Below are 20379 nucleotides of genomic sequence, written 5' to 3'. Positions count from 1 at the left end.
ACACTATTAAAATATTTCCATTTCATATATATATATATATATATATTTTTTTTTTTTTTTGTAGAGACAGAGTCTCACTTTATCACCCTTGGTAGATGCCATGGCTTTCCACAGCTCACAGCAACCTCCAACTCCTGGGCCCAGGCAATTCTCTTGCCTCAGCCTCCTGAGTTGCTGGAACTACAGGCACCCTCCATTTCATATTCTTAATTATTAAAAGAAAGAAATGAATGACTAACAACCTACAGCAGACAGAACAAAGAAAAGAAACTAAAATGCCTTTTAAACACAAAAGACATTCAAACTCATTCAGAGTAGAAATACAAATTAAAGCTATATTATCATAACACTTTCTTCATATCAGGTTAGCAGAGATCCCAATATTTGATAAGATTCTTAAATAGGACTGCAGGTTAATAGGCATTTCCCTAACAGGCCTATGGAAGAATGGGTCAACCCCTTGGGAGGAAGATTTGGTAGTTTTCTGGGAATGTATTAAACAGCTACATTACTCAGATACATTCAAAATGACTTATGCATAGACTACTATTTATTGAATTACTTCTAATAGTAAAAGATTTGAAGTAACCTAATTGTTTAACAGTCGGGAACTGGTTAAACAAAAATGGTAGGTAAGTCTACATAACATAGCATTTCCTAGCTGGTAAAAAAGGGGATGTATGTGTGTGTTTCAAGAGGTAGCCTTACCTCTAAGTAAACATTCTCAAGAAACACGGTTAAGCAAAAAGAGTTCAAAATAGTACATATATCATGAAATTATTTCATGAAAAAAAAGCATAAGGGGAATGAGAATATGTAATTTTCATATTCTTGCTTATAAATGAAAACTCTAGAAAGATAAATAGCATGGTTTCTTATGGGAGAGGGTATGAGGACTAAGTTGGTAGTGGAAAGGATTCAGAGGGCAACTTCACCTGAATATATATTCATATTTTTTGATTTTTGAACCATGGAATGATTCACCTCTTTAAAAATTAAAATTTTAAGGTAATAAAATAAATAAATAAAATAACTCCCATTTTGACTTAGACAAAGTAATAAGGACCTTCTAATCTGAAACAACTAAAAAACTGGACAAAATATCTGAAACTTCTTTCAAGATAAGGCTGGGTACAGTGGCTCATGCCTATAATCCTAGCACTCTAGGAGGCTGAGGTGGGTGCAATGCCCTGAGCTCAGGAGTTTAAGCCAGCCTGAGCCAGAGAGAGATCTCCTCTTTAAAAAAAAAATAAAAAAGCCCAGCTTTGCGACTGGCACCTGTAGTCCCAATTACTTGGGAGGCTGAGACAAAAGACTAATGTGAGCCCAAGTGTTGGAGGTTGTTGTGAGCTACAGTGCCACAGCACTCTACCAAGGACCACAAAGTGAGAGAGTGTCTCAAACAAAATGTCAGCAATCATGCAATGAAGACACTGATTCCCTGAAAGATGGACACAAACAAGAGGAGCTGCACAACCATCCCAGCTGAGTACACAGAAGAGTTTCCAGGTTGCAACCTAGGAAGGGAGGGTCCAGGTGGAGTCTGATGATTTCCAAGTTCAGCAGATGAGCCAGGACATGAGGGAGATCAGGGTGGCTACAGTGCACAGAACAGAGTGTCTGAGGAAAGACTGTTCCTAGACAGAACCTGAGAACCGGGGGATTCCCTCCAGCCTTCAGCTGAGTACTAACTAGTCAGTGCATTTTGTATGAGGAAGCCATCCGAGCCCTCTCTCTTTACAGCTCTTTTTTCACTGATGGCAAAGAATCATTGAAAGCATTATTGGGAATAATACCAGGATGCTGTAGACCTTCAACAATAGTTTCTGTTCTCACCAGGTAGAGTGGGAAAATCCTCATAATTCAGGAGATTTGGCATAGAGTACTCAGAAGGGGTACACCCTAGACTACCCTGCTCTGTTTGCACCTAATAAAATTTAAAAAGCAAGACAAAGAACCAAACTACTCCAAAGTAATTTAACTGTATCCTAGTATAGAGCTTAAAAATATTTCTAATACAAAAATATCCATCACCCAACAGGGTAAAATTCGCAGTGACCGGCAGCCAATCAATAACGGCCAGGTTGCAAAGTAAGTTCCTCCAAGTATAATCTACAACAAGGAGAAAAAGCAATTAAGAATGACCCAGAAATAACAAATGCGGTAAAATCAGCAGATGAAAAGACAAGCCAGAGAGTGAAAGAGTCTGGGCAAATCCCAATTCTGATGAATCACTTATATTTAGAATATTTTACATAAAGAATGCTCAGAACTAAATAAGAAAACAGCTCAATAGAAAATGGACAAAAGATTTGAGGACGCTTCACCAAAGTGGACATAAGTATGGCAAATAAGTACATAAAATGATGTTTAACGTTACTGGTCATTAGGAAAATGCAAATTAAAATCACAATGAAATATCATTATACAACTACAAGAATGACTAAAATAAAAAAGACTGACCATACCAAATGCCAGCAAAGATACTGGATAACTGGAACTCTCATATAATGATGGTGGGAGTATAATTCAATACACTCTTTTGAAAATAATTTGATCATTTCTTCAAAAGTCCAGCATATACCTATCAACTCCTCAACTCCTAGGTATTTACCTAAGACACTTACATGTAAATGTCCATAGCAGCTGTGTATATAAAAGCCCCAAACTGGTACAACAAAAAATGTTCATCTGCCAGTTAATGGATAAAAAAACTGTGGTATAGCCATGCAATGGAAAGGAATTAACTATCAATACACAAAACCACACAGATGAATCCCAAATAATACACTGAATGAAGGCAGATAAAAAATTAAAAAACAAACAAAAAAAACAACACTCCATAGGCTGAGGCAGGCAGATCACTTGAGCTCATGAGTTCCAGATCAACCTGAGCAAGTTGAAAATAACTAAATGCATAATTTTAAAGACTACATATAGATGCAATAAAACCTTATATAAAATGAAAAGCAAGGAGTTTATAAACACAAGATTGATGAAAGGTACCTTGGTTGAGAAAGCCAGGATAATGTGATGGGCTGGAATGAGTACGGGGGACCAAGCATCTAGCTTTGATTTTGGGTGGCAAATTCATGGCTATAATTCTTACTTAATAGTATCAGACATATGAACTGCATCTGCATGTAATCTTTTGGAGTATACATGCTTGTTTCCAGCTATAGTTATGTAAGAATTACAGCCTCTTGATATATGTGAATACTCAAGTCTGAAAGATATTACTAAAGTTTTTCCCCCAGGGTGCTTATATCAATTTACATTGCCATCAGCAATGTGAATTTTTTCCAAGTGAATGGTACACTATGGTATGTCACATAGTGATTTTTAATATATCTTCATATGTTTATTGACCATATGCTTCCTTTTACTTGATTTTTTCTATGTCAAATGCAATAGGAACACAATTTCAAACATCCCCATGAATAATTTCCCTCCATTCATTGAATCTCTTCTCCTTTTCTCATTGAAAGACATATATTATCATATACCAAAGTAACATATTTATAGCTCTCTTTCTGAGCTTTCTAGTCCATTGATCATTTTGTTTATTCTTAGGCCAACACCATTAACATTTAATTCCGACACATTAATAATAACCACTCAATCTGTAGTAGGGAACCCATGGCCTAGAAGGCCACATGTGGTCCTCCAAATCCCCACTGTGTAGCCCCTCAACCAAATCCAAATTTAATGGAATAAATCCCTTTATTTAAAGGGATTTATTCCATTAAATTTGGATTCAATCAAAAGCCCACACTCAAGGATCCAGAAGTTCACATGTGGCCCTAAGTGGCCCCTACAAATCAAATTCTATTAAAAAAAAATCCTGTTGGAATTTTGATTGAAATCATTAATCTACATGTCAATTTGAAAAAAACTGACATCTTTACAATACTGTCTTCCTATCCATGAACATGATATATCTCTTTGCTTAGATCTTCTTTATAATTCTTTTGTGTAGAGATCCTGAATTTTTTATTAGATTTATTCCTTGACATAATGTGACATTATCTGACTTTGTTGTAAATGATGTTTTAGTTATGTTTCTAAATGTTTGCTGATGACATATAGAAACAAAGTTGACTTTTGTATACTGATCTTATTTTTAAGTACTTTGCTAAACTATATTATGTGTAATAATTTGTTGTTTGGGAACGTTTTCCATGTAAAAACTGATTTGCAAATCAGAAGTTTTATTTTCTTCTTTCCATAAATTATTTCCTTCTATGATTTTCTTGTTGTTGTTGTATTGTGCTTATGGGACCTTTAAGGAAATACTGAATAGGAGTGGTACTAGTGAACATCCTCCTCTAATTCCTTATTTTTTTTTTTCTTTCACTATATGAAGGCTTTATTTTAAGCCTTCCTTCCTGGCTTCTTTGGCTTAAGTAATTACAAACAAATAATTGTATATAAGCAAAAGTTGAAGTAGCAGTGTCCAAAGGCCTTGGAATTTAAGGTCTAAATTTTATCATACCCTAAATAAAAATTTTAAAAGTAGTCAAAATTCTTGAAATTTTATTATTTTGAAGAAGTTAAATCAACTCAGTGGGCCTTATTACTAGAAGCCTCATCAAAATTCTGAACAACATCAGTGGTAGTTTTCCATCCAGCTTCTGCCAGAATCCTTAAATTGTTTTGACATCAAACTGTTTTAAGATGCTGGGTGGCATTTCTGTCAGCTTCTCTGTCTCAGCATGACTGGTAATGGTGAAAGTATTTGCTGCCAGAGATGGCTGATTATTGGGACTATAAAAGTGGATTACTATTCCCTAGTTTGCAAATATACTTACCTCATTAATATCAGAAATATTGCCTATTCCTAATTTAAGGAGAACTAAAGATTATTATCTGTTGAAACAAGTAATATTTGTTATATTATCTGAGGACAGTTCTTTTTGAGCAATACACAATTGTGTCTGAAGCTTGGCAAGTTTTTCTTGGTTTATGATGGGTTTTTTCATTTTGTTGGGGGTGAAACATGGTGCTTCGTAGTGTACTGGGGTTGACATTCAAGAGGTCTCGGGCAAACCAGCCAAGAGTTCAGTCTCTAATTTTAAAGGGAAAAGTTTCTGACATTCAATTATTCAGAATAATGTTTGTTCTAGTTTTTTTTTTTTTTTTAATAAAGAAGGTTCCCTTTTGTTCCTAAATTACTAATCTTTAAAAAAAAATCATGAATAGGTATTAAATTTTACTGAATTATCTACTGAAGTTATTCTCTTTTAAACTGTTAATGTGTTTAGTTATATGCATGGATTTTCTAATGTGAAACTCTCCTAGCACACTTGGGATAAATCAATTGAACACATGCATTTGTTTTATATACATAATTAAATTTGATTTGTTACTACTTTGCTCAGAATTTTTACATGTATATCCTTAAGTAAAATAGACCTATGATTTCTTTTAACATTTTTTGTGTCCTCATTCATGCTGGCCTCAAAACATGAGCTTGAGAAAATTCCCATCAGTATGACCTGAACAAATGGAATTAAGAATAGCCTCTGGGATCCTAAACTGTAGGTATGTTGAAGAACTTTAGAATTGGCTACAACTTCTCACTTATCTGGTCTTCAAGTTTAAAAATATGTATCTTTATATCCCATCAGAGATTTTGGACTTTGAGCAAGCACCTCAAATGATTCTGATAAAGATGATCTACTGAGCATGCTTTGAAAAACACTGCCCTGGTAGGTAAAGTCCCTGGCTTTCATCTGCTCTCACAGCAATCCAGAGCTGAGACAGGCTCTGCAGCACTGTGTGGTGGAGCTTCTAGTGAAGGAACTGAAGAGGATAAATGCCTTTGCTTCCCCATAGTGTCTCAGGATGCCCATGGTTTGTGGACAGTCCTTGGTTTATGCCTGTTATTCTAGCAGAATAAGTACTAGCTCCCCTTTTTATTTAAAAAAATCTCAATTTAGGTATGTCCCTTTTTTGGAAGGCTTCATGTTACTTAGAGTCTCTTTTCTTGCTGATCAGAGGATAGACTTGAGTCTTACTCAGGCTTATATGAGCTCTTCTTTTATTTCAATCTCCTCCCTCAGCACTCAATCCTAAAGCAAAGCCAGAGATTGACAGGGTATGGAATGAGAAAAATTTATGCCTAAAGTAAGCCCAAATATCCTTACATTTGATGGCATTCACGTTACCAGGTACACAATCTACAAAGGAATTAGGGCCAAAGCCCTAGTTATTAATATTACAAAAATTTATTTTGCCTGCAAAAGTCACATAGCCAATTGAGCTATAAGAATTCTAGAGTTTAGACACAGAAGGGGGAAAAAATTTTCATAATGAACACATAAAAATAAATAAAAATAATAAATACATCTTAGATTTTACTCTTCCAATCTACTCAAGTCCAAGACAAGTCTCAAGTTGTCACAAATGGAAATGTGCCAAATGAGGAATAAAGGTGGCCCATGGGGTACCAGTGATATGAAATGTACAGGTTCTAATACCATTTTTTTATTTTCACAATTCTTTTCCTGGAGACCAGGTCTCTACCTTCATTTCAACCAAAGTTTACTACAAGTCTATTTATTTTCAAAAGTCCAATTTACATGATAACATTCAGGATGGAATAACCTATTCTATCTTCCAAGGAACAGTTTAAAAACTGTTTAGTATTTAGTGAATATTATTTCACTAATTAGTGAAATTTAGGTATTTAGTGAATATTATTTCAAAGAACTGTATATAAAACTAGGCATTTAAACTCTCATATTAACAATATAAAAATAAGATACACTAGTAATCTTATGTAAGAAAACTTGTAATTTCACTCATACATCAAATAAATTTCTGGAATAAAGCTGAATATTAGGGGTATCTATTATCTAGGGCTAAAAACTCGTATGTTCCATGTTTTACCATATTTTCAATTCTTCCTTCGTAATTACCTCCTTATTTTCTCCATATTTGGAATAAAGCTGAATATTAGGGGTATCTATTATCTAGGGCTAAAAACTCGTCTGTTCCATGTTTTACCATATTTTCAATTCTTCCTTCATAATTACCTCCTTATTTTTTCCTTCTTTACAGTTCTATCATTTCATCACTGCCTCACCACAAGCCAGCATCCCAATAGCAATAGCAGCTGTTGTTGAGTACCCACTATGTGCCAGGTGTGGTTACAAAACTTCATGTGAACTAGCCTGTCTAATCCTTACAATTGTAATCTTTTGAGAAAAGAAATATTGTCTCTAACTATATAGATGAGAAAAATGAAGCATAGAGAAAGTAAGCTGATACGTGTTAAGTGTAACTGCTGGTTGAACCAAGTAATCATCTATACCATTCATTAGAGCGGTAGTTCACAAATTGCTTCATACCTTCAGAAATCTGCTACCTGGTTACATAATCTCATCTCCCTTCTTTTTTAAATCTACTTCACATAATGAGGTTAGATGATCTCTATCATTAAAACTATCCCCTGTTCCATTATCTATTTTACCTAAAATTAGTTAAAAATACAGATCAAATGTGTGCAAAACAGGTGGCCAAGATTTTCTTCAATCTGTACCAATCCCCCTCTCTGGGCTCATTCTTCATTTAGCCTATCATGTGAACACTAAGCTGGAAGTGATCTGGACTGCATTTTTACCCTCTCACTGGGCCCCAAACAATGCCTAGGACATAAGAACTGTCAAAAATGTTTGGTAGATTGGCTCTTCTGATTCCATTCTGCATATTATCATGTAAATTGAACTTTGGGTACATTGGCTCTTCTGATACCCAACTGTAGATTATCTAATGCCAGAGTCATGGTGTTCACAAAGAAATTTCCTTACTACTCCCTTTATAATAGGAAGATAGTGTTAAATATTTAAAACTACAAAAGCTCACCCTAGGACAAAATAAGGCAGTTCAGAAACATTAAATCAGACAATTGTTTTTCTCTTTTCTTTAGCAAAATAGCAACAACTGGTGATTGTATTCAACAGTGTGATTAACAAAGTAAAAGTATTCTTAATATTACCAAAAATTTTATTACCAACCTGTTGAGGAGTAATGGTATCTCTATAACTTGGTAAAATTTTTAAGGTTACACTTCCACTAATATTTTTCAGTAATTCTTGTAATTCCTTTGGATTGTTTCCAACCTCATGGCCATTAACTTCTTTAATAATATCTCCAACATGAAGCAGACCTTGCCGATCTATCATTCCTCCATGAAGAATTCGGGCAATTACCAGATCATTATTTTCAACTCTAAATGTTACACCCTATAGGAAACAGAATTAAGAAACAGAATTATCATTCATTTTATTTTATTCAGGATAAATACTTGAATATTCATGAACATAGATAAGAAAGTAATTCTAAAACTAGTTAATTCAACATTCTTATTTCTCTACCTCAATTATTTCAATTCCATTAAAACATGTGCAACTGTGACAATATATACCACTCATTAAAAAAGGGCTTCAAGGCTCGGCACCTGTGGCTCAAGTGGCTACAGAGCCAGCCACATACACCTAAGGTGGCAGGTTCGAATCCAGCCCAGGGCCTGCCAAAACAACGACGGCTGCAACCAAAAAATAGCCGGGCATTGTGACGGGCGCCTGTGGTCCTAGCTACTTGGGAGGCTGAGGCAGGAGACTCCCTTGAGCCCAGGAGTTGGAGGTTGCTGTGAGCTGTGATGCCACAGCACTCTACCCAGGGGGACAGCTTGAGGCTTTGTCTCAAAAAAAAGGGCTTCAATAGTAAGGTTAACCCTAAAAATGAGATGTAGACTACTATTTACGCTATGTTCCACAGGATAAAGGAAGCTAAGGGAACAAGAAAAGGCATTTGTGCATCCTAATGGGCTTATTTCTGGCTTTTTTCCCACTTCACTGTTCACAGTCAGGATCCAGAAATAATAATATCAGGAAATGGTAACAACTTTCTTCAATGTTTTGATGCTGTCATTAGTATTTCTTGAAAGAGTAGTTCATTTATTTGAAGGGCAGGAAGAGATTCTGAAATCTTTGCAACCAATTGGCATACTTCTAGCTTCTACTTCAGTTCAACTTTTCATTTTGGTTTAATTTTGCAGGCAATCAAGTTGAGAGGGCACCAGCTGTGTATTTACACAGGCCAAAAAAGACTGATAAAACAAACATGAACGCAGTTTTCATAACAATACATTATGGAAAATGAAAAAAGATAACAGAGTGGTTATTGAACCAAAATTATGTGATATCGACTCACCAATGGTTCCCCAGCTCTTTTGTGAATACCAAGAATACGAATGGCATCTACTGGTAGTAACTGATTATTGATAGAAGAATTATTCATTTCTGGGCTTGATGGAGGTGAATCATAACATTTTGATGCCACAATATCATGGGCCTCTAACAGTGACTATAAGGAGTCAGAAAAACCTGTGGTTATTAACTACTGATGAAATATGTTACAAAAAGTAATTTGTTATTTCATTATCCCACTAGAATACTAAAAATTTCCAAGGCACACATTATTAAATTCCCAAATATAATTTGAATTAAATATATACAGAATATATACATAAAAAGTATAGTTAATTATTAAGAATTCACTTTTTTAAAGTAGCATGTTCACTGGAAACTGCACCTAAGTTCTTAGTGCAATGAAGGCACTAGATTTCACTGCCACCATTGTCATCATACTTATTCAATGTTTATCATTAGCCTCTATTTATTAAGGTATTATAAATGCCCAAATGACCCTAATTTTCACTCTAACATTGCCAAGTAATATGATATATACTTTTTACATGCATAAGATGTTCATTACAGAGATGTTCAACAGAAAATGGAAAAATATCAACATCTTGTGTCAGTGGCACAAAATTTATATTACCAACAAAGGCTTTAGTCTACAAAAAAAATACTTTTTGAGGAAAAAAAAGTCAATAATGGTTCTGAATGTAAAGTATATTTTATCTCCTTTATTTACTATGCATATGTTATCATCACAGACGATTTTGATCTAGCTTTCCAGAAATTTCTTGATTTTTTTCGTATTTAAAATTTTTTTCATTCCCATCCTAAAGAAATAATTTTTACCACAATTGTGAATACATAACATAAAGCTAGGTTTGGGTTCAAAACCAACATGAGGGAAGGGCACAAATATCAGCGGGTTCAGGATGGAAGTAATTAGGACATTGGCTTAATGAGTAATTTCTGATGACCTGGGCTATCCCATCCTATCCTTTCCTGGCTTAGGTAATATTACATATGTTACAACCAACATATTTACTCCTGAGACTTGAACCAGTGCTTACACAATGGTAACTCCCAATTTCCTACCTTCAGTCTACAACTCTCATGTGCTTCAGGTTTACATACTAAAAATATGGCCAAAGTCATGGCAATTTGAAAATCAAAATTTAATAAGGATTGTTGAGGACTGAAACATTAAATTAATAAGAAATCCACAGACCCAAAATGCTATTTAAAAAAACAGAAGGACTGAAAATTCATGTTACCTTTTGAAACTACTATTCTAAACAACTCTTTACTTTGAAAATTGGTAAAAGGAAGTATTAAGCATATTCCTACCTTTGCAGCAAAAAACGCATTTTAGGGCAATTACCAGTAAATAGTCCAGACAATGAGAAGTTCTATATTACATAAAAACACCAGCTAATAAATATAGCACAAGATAACAGAAAAATGTAGTTTTTGTAACATCTAATAAAAATACTGATTTAGACAAGGATTATTAATTTGCATTCATCAGTAGATAAATGGCTGATAGGAAATAGAATTTATATAATGTCAGAATAACAACACACTAGATTATTTCCAAGTGGAGAGAATTTCAAGAAAAGTTTAGGCTGCTATCACCTCTAATCAAGTGACCAATCTCAAGATCAATGGTGGTGGGCCAACCAGGTATTATACATCTGATGCAGTTTAATTAATGATGCATCATGTCACCTAAGATGTATTCTAACTCTAAATAATTAACTTGAATGATCAATCTTTTAGAAATTCTACATACAGGAAACAGAAGGAATTAACTAAACAATATGACAGGGAGGCAACTAGACAAATACAAGGAGTGGGACATGCTGCAGGACAATAGCTTCATCTTTTCAATAGATCAACATGATAATAAAGAGGGAAAGAGATGGTTCAACCAGATGCCACATATGGATCTAGTCTGGAAACTCATATGTTTGAACCATCTGTAAATAACATTTTCATGCCAAGTGGAGAAATATGAATTCAGAATGTGTATTATAAGAGATGGAAGTTCACTGAAATGGAAAGAGAAATTAGTAACTGGAAAAAGGGTAAGTTAAAAATAGCTTCTGCAAAATTATCTCAAATTAATAAAAATAAAAAATTATATAGGTACATTTCTGCATAGAAAAACATGAAGGAATGTGGACTAAGACAGTATAGTAGCGATCTGGAAAGTAAGAAGGTAATGTCTTAATTTTTATGATTTTTCCTTGCTGGTATTTTAAAATTGTACACATATGTTACGCTTTATATAACTTACATATTTTTTAAATTTTAAATATTAAAAATATATAGCATCCGTGAAAGCTCCACCTAGATGCTTCTGAGGTACCACAGCCTTAACATGGCCAGCTACCTTAAAATAAGTATGTCTAAAATTGTCTCTCCAGAAGCAAGAAGCCCATGTACTCAATACTAATATGAAGCCAGTATATGTACTAACACATGCCCCAACAAGACAAAAACTCAATTCAAGATGGGGTGGGGGGAAGAAAAAGGGGGAACAGGAGGAGGGATGGGGATTGGTATGCTCTCACTTAATGGACACAATGTAAGGGTAATCTAGCGCCCCTCTAGGGTGCAGGACACAACTACAACAGGGACTTCACCTAACAAATGCAAACATTGTAACCTAATTATTTGTACCCTCAATTAATCTGAAACAAAACAAAACAAAACAAAAATAAAAAGTCTCTCCTAGAATTTTCCTTATCTCAGTGAATGGCCATAAATTGTCAGGAATTGTGCTCTAAATACATCTCCTTCTGCAACTGTCATATGTAACCAATCACCAAGTCTTGCTGATTTTACTGCTTAAGACTTGAAAATCCTCACAATCTGTGTGTACTAACATTACCACTTCTTGCTTTTGTACTTCACCATCTTGCTTCACAAATCTGACCTTTCCCTGCCCATCACCCTAACCCCAAGGTTTCCCACTGTTCCCTGGATAAGTATGAATACCTTAGCATGCCTTATAAGGTAAGAGCTCAACCAACTGATCCTTACAGGATATCTCTAATTGTATCCATTTTTTGTTCTTAAGACACTAATTTATTTAGGTACTGTCTCACTATAAATATAGTATTCACATTTTGCAGTAACGCTGTTGTGAGTTACACAAAGTCTCTGGCTAAGAAAAAGTAAAAGCATGTTACCATTTGACTTTCTGTGCTAAGATTTGTAATTCTATCCCAGCACCACTCCTTCTGTACTAAAATGCAATGTCCCTGTCATAAATCAAGTTGCTATATACAGCTGGATGTATTTCTGAGGTTTCTATTCTTTTTAGTCCATTTTTCTAACACTGCCCAGATACTGCACTATCTTAATTCTTATAGGCTTATGAGAAAATTTTCCCACCCATTTTCTTTGGAAATAGCTTCTTTGTTAAACTGACTCACTCGTACAGGCTGATGCTGAAACTGCGCTTATTTCTCCTCCTGTGGAGAGTCTGTTATATAATTGTTTCTATCCTAACTCAGCTCTCTTTTGTTCCACAGACATGGACTGCACTCAGTCTTGAGAAGCAATACTAAAAGTATGTATCAACTGGGCCCAAGATAGGGGAAACAGTGGTAATAAGGAAGAAAAAAATCCATTATTACTGTGAGGAAAACTTCTCTAGTACATGGTCTGATGGTAAATCAAGGCTATCATTTTCTTTAATTGCACAAAGGAAAATTTACTGGGATGTATTTCTGTGACAGTGTACATTTATGTAGTGTATACAGTTACTTATGTATGCTTATGTATCCTTAGCATATCAAGATATTAAAATACCTAAGTTGGAATTTACATACCAAATATGATCCTAAAAAATTTCTGAGGAAAAAAAAACAAAACACTACACGCAACTTGGAACTTAATTAGAAAAGAGGATACTTTAGGAATGCAGGGAACTTGGAGAGATGAGTGGGAGGGAAAGGTTACCTGGAAGTGAGGCTCTTTGAGTATACCAACCAGCTCTGCCACATTTTCATCCACATTTATTAGAGGAGTGATATCTTCAAGGATTTCATTGACTAATTCCAAGTTATTGTCACTGACAGCTTCTAGTTTTGAATCTTCTAGCTTCTCATGAGCCTGAAAAGACAACAGTGTATTTAATAACAGTTGTTTGTTTCGCTTCAGACCATGACTTATGTCTTAGCTTATTTTTTCATAAATCTAATCTTTCAATCAGAAGCACTATAAAAATTTTATAGAAAGTATATCATGTAATTATAAATCATGGACTCTATTTCTATTCTATGTCATGAAAAACTCATTCCTGTAACTAAACCATGAAAAAACTGAACTAACCAGATAACTATTTTGAAAAGGTATTATAGTTTCGACCCTCCAAGAAAATTTCCTAATGACTAGAGTCAAGGCTCAAACTCAAGCTGCTGTTATTTATGTTTTATTAAAATAAATGATTAAGGATAATAAAAACAAAGAATAGGAATATAATAATTACATATGTTAACATTAAAAAAATGATGACAAATCATTTTGGAAACCCCAGATTCCTGAAGCTACTATCTTCCAATTTTAAAAATCAGCAAAAAAGTGAATTTAGGGTATTTGACCCTTGAACTGAATTTTGAAAGACTGTATGGCTTAATTAACAGAATGATCCTCTCCTATCTTTGTATCTTAAACTGTTTTTATTTTTCAAATCTCAACCTTTTCCACAGAAAATGAACCATGAATCACATTTTCACAGAAAATAAGTACTTCTAATTATTGTTTAATAGTAGAAGAATTTAATAGGAGTAAAGTTTTAAATTTAAACCAAGAATGAACACTAGATAGGATCCATTGTTTAAGTGCACTTTGCTTTCTTGATTAATGGTTGCTATCTGATTTTGAAGACAGGAAAAACATAATTATTAAGATATAATTCATCAATGAATGAATTATAAGTCCACATAAGTTTGACATTATTAGTTATTAAAAAATCTACATAAGGCCGAGTGTGGTGGCTCACACCTGTAATCCTAGCCCTTTGGGAGGCTGAGGCAGGTGGACTGCCTTAGCTCAGGTGTTCAACACCAGTCTAAGCAAGAGCAATGCCCTGTCTTTAAAAAAAAAAATAGTTAGGCGTTGTGGCAGGTGCCTATAGTCTCAGCTACTTACTTGGGAGGCTGAGGCAAGAGGATTGCATGAGCCGAAGAATTTGAGATTGCTCGGAGCTATGAAACCACAGCACTCTATTGAGGGCAAGAATATCAGACTCTGTCTCCAAAAAAAAAAAAAAAAAAGAAAAAAGAAAGAAAAATACCCTAGAGAAGATGACAAATCTTACACTTAAATTTTAATATTCAGTTCTGTTAAGTAAAGAAAAATTTAAATTTCAAGTGGTAACAGAACCAAATAAATTTTATCAAATACCTCAGTCATATATATTACTGCTACCATACAAAGTACATCTTTTAGAATCCAAATAAAATGTTGCAATTTTAAAAAGACTTTTTAAAATGTAAATGTAGTTTTCCTAGGGGATTGAGAAGAGTGAAATAAGTTCTTAAGTGAAGAGAGGGCTATTATATATTAAGAAATATTTTAAAGAAAGACCTCAAAAGAAGAAATTTTTTTGTTGTTTTTTGGAGTATTACTGTGTTGCCCTTGGTAGAGTATCATGGCGTCATAGCTCACAGCAACCTCAAGGTCTTGGGCTTAAGCGATTCTCTTGCCTCAGCTTCCCAAGTGGCTGGGACAACAAGCACCAGCCACAACACCTGGCTATTTTTTTGTTGCAGTTGTCATTGTTGTTTAGCTGGTTTGGGCTGGGCTCGAACCCTCTAGCCTTGGAGCATGTGGCTGGCACCATAACCACTGTGCTATGGGCACCAAGCCCAAAAGAAGAAATTTTAAAAGTCTAGTGAAATAAGACTGATAAAGGAGCAAAAATATTAAACAAAAATATTAAAAGATCAAATGTAATTTAAATAGAGGGAAAAGTTTCTATTAGATTTAGGTAAGAAAAATTAGAAAGACTAGAAAATAGCACAGAGAATATAAATAGGTGGTAAATTCATAATTTTCTGAAAGTATAATTTTCTTAAAGCCAGGTAAGGATGGGATGATGAGAACACTCAACATTCATAATGAAATGATTATCGCCATTGGAAAAAACTAAAATACTCTACATAATTAGTTAACTCTTAAAAAATAAACTAGAATTGTCAATTGTTTAAATACAAATATTTGCTGGTTAAAAACCCTACCTAATTTAGCATCTTTAACCTTGAGATGATTCAATACTCTAATAGTAGAGCAAGAGGAAAGCTCATTTAAAAAAAGAAAAAAAAGAACCTTAACATTTATTGGGGGCTTTCTGTGTGTTGGGTACTATATTCTAGTAGTGTGTATGTTTAGCAAAGGTAGGTGTTCACTCTATATATGAAGACACTGATGTGAAAAAGGTGAAATGATTTGAGTCCACACAACTGGTAAATGGTAAAGTCAATAGACTAATACCAACACTTGAGCTCTCATGTATTAAACCTTATTTGATTTAACCACTATACAGAGAACCACTCTAATATCATATTGCAATTATTCAATCTAATATATGATGCGTTATTCACAGTCACTAAAATACAGGTATGACCTGTGATCTCACTGACTGTTAGCTTACTTGATCCTTATTAACATGGCTCTTCCAGTCTAGATGTGTTAATTCTGTTTCACCAAGCCTACCCCTATGGTTATCTTATACCCCTACGCTCAGAATAATACCTCATCCCTCTGAAGTTCACTCCTTTCTTCTAAGTAAGAGCTATAAAGACGATCTGTTCCCCCTCGAAACAGATTATGATGGGCTTACTACTTTTGGGTACTATGTCAACATATTTTCCATATTATCCTATATTATATGAATAGCAAAGAGTAATGATACTTTAGACATTGGTAGCCTTTGGTTTAATTCAGGAGTTCAAGACAAGAACAAAAATGATCACTGACTTGAAAAATCTTAACACAGCTCCCTTTACGATGTTAGCTACCTAATGTCTCCAAAGTGGGCAAAGAAAAGTGGGAATGTGGAAATACTAATGGCAAGAGAAAAAGGGGACATCAAGTGGAAGGGCAGACCTGTGTCACAAAAACACCAACTATACCTGAAGGTTTTTCACATCAACCTTAATGATTGGTTCTATGAAAGAAAAGAATCTCACAAGAAAACAGAAATTCTCAGGGGGGAGGGGTTAGTGAAATTGCAGTTATAATTATATTAACACACAAAACCGATTTCTGTAATGTATTTAGGTTCGATGAAGATCAATTTTGCTTTTTTCAAGAAAGCAAACGCAGGTCCATATTAGTTAATGTGTACATTTTTAGGCTCTGAGATATTGTCAAAGAACATGTTTAAAGACTTTAAATTCACTTTAGAGTTAGAATTTACGGAGTAGCTTTTAAGAAGCAAGAACCAATTCGAATTTAACTAATCAAACATAGTTTCATTTAAAATTTAAAAAATGACCACAGGAGCGTATTGTCTTTGAATAAATGGGTCTTGTTTTCTTTAAGAAAAAGCATGATTAGAGAGTCAGCATAACTCAATAAAAATATATTTTACCCACCACAAGTGGTTGAACGAACATTTCCTAATGGGCATTACAGCACATTTGGAGCTGATACAATATGGCCTAGCCCTCTTATATATCCAGTTCTTAGAATCCTATTCATCACTGTACCCTAGAAAAATAAATTACAGAGAAGAAAAAGTTCTTTCAGAATTTCTGGGTATTTCACCCAAGCACAGTCTAACCATGCTTGCAAACAAAAAGCTTTTTAAATAAAAGGTGGGGCTATATCTACAATGACAAATACAATTTTCTAATTCTAATAGAATTAGTATTTTGTGCAGTAATCTGACCTTATTCTCTTAAAAGCTAGAACTATATTATGAATTTTGTTTCTGTCTTCTTAGAATAGGATTAAGTATATAGCAGTTACTTATAAAGTATTTCTTGAAAAAGCTAAGTAAATGAGAACTAAGTTTGGCTGCAGTCCAGAGTCATCCGCTTATTCTGAGACCTAAAATACAAAAGATCAAGATAAATTCATAAGTACTAAAAAAAAAATAAGAATTTGAGCAGAAAGTAGAAATGAGACAGAGAAAATGGAGAATTCAATTTCTGTTTTGCTTCTACATACCTTCTATCAAAAAGTATGAGCTGTGCTCTGGGAAAAAATGGATGAAATAACTAGGTAAATTAGAATGGAACTATCTAAGGAATAAAGAGCTTATCAAAAATTGTCTAGTTAACCAAAAGAAGTTCAAGTTTCTACATCAGATAAGTTATTATACGTATAAAGGTACTCAGAGAACTTCTAAGTAACAATGCTGAGCCACTCTTAGAGATATTGGTAGGATTAGGAGAGTCACACAGATGTCAACAAACTAAAAAGGGGAATATATTATACTTTTTTAAAAGAGAAAAGAACATTTTAAAAGCTTGGCACTAATAATATTCAGAGAAAATGTAACAGAATCTTTTTATAATCTTTGAGTGGGAATGACCTTTCTAACTATAACACAAAATTTGCAAGCTATAAATTATACCCAAAAAAGGTCCAATAAAAGTCACTAGTGAACATTTAAAATTTCTCATCAAAAATCAGTAAAAATCAAAATGCAAATGAGAAATTAGGGTCAAAACACTTACAAATCACATAAAAGAAAAAGGCTAATTTCCCCACATGTAAAAGACTTCCACAAACCAATAAGAAAAATATCAACAACTCATTAAGAATAAAGAAGGATAAAGAATAAAAACAAAATTTCACAGAAGGGGAAATTGAAATATATTTTTAAATTTAATTTTTATTTATAGTCCACACATAGTAACTGTACAAATTTATGAGTACAATGAGATGTTTCAATGCATGTATACACAGCATAATGATCAAATCTGGGTAAATTACTATTTCCATCACTTTAAACAATTATCTTTTGTTTTCTAGCTATCTTGAAATATACATTATTATTTGTGAATCACTGTATATCATATATATTTTAAATGTAAAAAAGATACACGACTTCATTCATCAGAAGTGTAAACTAAAACTATAATGAAACACCCTTTTCCTTCTTATCAAATTGTCAAGAATAAAAATTTTGATAATATACCATGTTGGTGACAATGTGGGAAAAGACAGGCACTTATACATGTTTTCTTCTCTAGTGGAAACACATACTGGTGAGCAATCTGATTATATCTACAAAATCATAATGACTCTTCTTATATTCATCCTGAACATATATACATAGATGTAGAAAATAACATATCAAAGTTACAGCATGACTTATAAGAAAAAAGGCCATTTAAATATCTACCAGCAATCTGACTTAAAGAAAACCTGTAGTGTATCTGTATAACTGAATATTATGGCATCTTGTTTCAAAGAATGAAGTTGCTCTATAGGTAGTGATGAGAACACATTTGGTGGAAATAAGATGGAGCCAGTCAGGCTCAGGCCAACATGACGCAGCTGGTCTGGTCAGGTTAGCTCCTTCCTGACCTTCTCCTCATGTCTCTCATTCTTGTTGTTTTGTAAATTCAGCCCTAACCCAAAAGTGTACATGTTGAGTAATTCAGGGCAAATGATTTAAGAGATTAACTTCTAAATTCGAATGTTGTTTTGGGTCATGGGTTATGCCAACTATTGTTTAAGATAAGAGTTTTCACTAAGATAACATAGTTTTCACTTTGAACTCTAATGTATAAAACTATAATTTTGGAAATGGAAGATGAGAACAGTCTTGGAGAAGCTAGCTACTTTCACAGTTCTCCAAAATCCTGGCCTTCTGACAAAGTTTGGTGGACCCATCTCCATCTCCGCATGTTGGCTGACAAGGACAGGAGGCCAGACCCGCTTCATCTGGTTAACACTGATATGAAATTTTAAGCAAAAAAAATTACAAGTTTAGAACAAGCAATTATTAAATCCACAACCTCCAATATATTTACTAGTGAAAGATCAGATGCTTTTCTCTAACACCAGAAACAAGACTACTTCTATTCAATGTTTAATACTGGAGGTTCTAGTTAGGGCAATTAAGCAAGGGGGAAAAAAAACATCCGTACTGGAAAGAAAAAAGTAGAACTATCTTTATTAATGTTGCTGTGGTTTCTCTCAACTTAAGCTAAATCCTTGGTCTTCGGGTTTGATGAATGATACCACAGACCATGTGGATAAGTGACAGAATAGAGTTTTTTAACAGGGAGAAAGATTGATAAGCATGATAAGCAAAAGAAGGCAAATAGAAGAGGGGGAAGAGGACCTCTGGCAGCATCGGTGGAGGGAGTCTTCAATCTAGGAGTTTTAAATGCTGCTTTTCTTATCCTGCATGTAGGGGGTCTTAGAGAATTGTGTCACAATTGGCTAGAGGTCTGTGGGCATAAAATGATCCTAAAAATTAGCATAGGACTGCTTGCCCTTGGAGTTTTTCCTCAGGTAAGGAATTAACTGCCCAGAACCTTTGAGTCATTGTATGACCTTGCTAGAGCCCAGAGGTGTGACCTGGAAAGGGCAGCCTATTTCTACCTAGAGATGAAGAGGTGTGATTTCTGAGCTCACCCAGGCCTAGAGAATGGGGGGAGGGAGCTGTTAGTGGGGAGGGGATCCCTGTCCAGCCCTGAGTGGGAGAACCCTGTATCAATTCAGATGATATAACTTTGTATTTAAAAATGCTAAGGAGCCCACGATAAGACTACCAGAACCAACACACAAGCTCAGCAAGGTTGTAATATGTAAGATCAATGTGTAAAAATCAACTGTATCTCTATACACTAGAAGGAAAAATCTGAAAATGAGATTAAGAAAAAAATTACATTCATAATAGCATCAAAAAGAATAAAATACTTAGGAGCAAATTTAACAAAAGTGCAAAACTTATACTCTACAAACTACAAAACATTATTGAATGAAATGAAAGATTTCAATTCCATATATTGCTAAGATGGCAATACTTCTCAGAATGATTTACAGATTCAATGTAATGACTGCTAGAATCCTAGCTGACTTCTCTGTAGAAACTGACAAATATATTCTAAAATTTTTAGGAAACCTGGAATAGACAAAACAATCCTGAAAAACAACAAAGCAGGAGTACACATACTTCCTGACTTCAACA

General features: G+C 34.2%; 1 protein-coding gene across 3 annotated transcripts in view; it reads right to left on the bottom strand.

Annotated features, from left to right (window-relative positions):
- The window catches only part of MPP6 (membrane palmitoylated protein 6), an 87462-nt gene that overhangs the window by 22462 nt on the left and 44621 nt on the right, over nt 1–20379 (bottom strand). For 2 of the 3 annotated variants that reach the window (XM_003788510.2, XM_023512468.1), the window contains exons 3-5: nt 13179–13331; nt 9220–9372; nt 8022–8249 (exon numbers count right to left, since the gene is read on the bottom strand). In XM_003788510.2, the coding sequence (XP_003788558.1) occupies nt 8022–8249; nt 9220–9372; nt 13179–13331 (534 nt within the window). Of the gene's footprint in view, nt 1–8021; nt 8250–9219; nt 9373–13178; nt 13332–16819; nt 16884–20379 lie in introns of those variants that run through there. The other variant, XM_023512467.1, reaches the window with a different exon arrangement.

This window comes from Otolemur garnettii, unplaced genomic scaffold (genome assembly GCF_000181295.1).
Source record: "Otolemur garnettii isolate 467f Iridium unplaced genomic scaffold, OtoGar3 scaffold00028, whole genome shotgun sequence".
Classification (NCBI taxonomy): domain Eukaryota; kingdom Metazoa; phylum Chordata; class Mammalia; order Primates; family Galagidae; genus Otolemur; species Otolemur garnettii.
The sequence above is the reverse complement of the archived record's forward strand: the minus strand, read 5'-3'. Positions and strand labels throughout refer to the sequence as shown.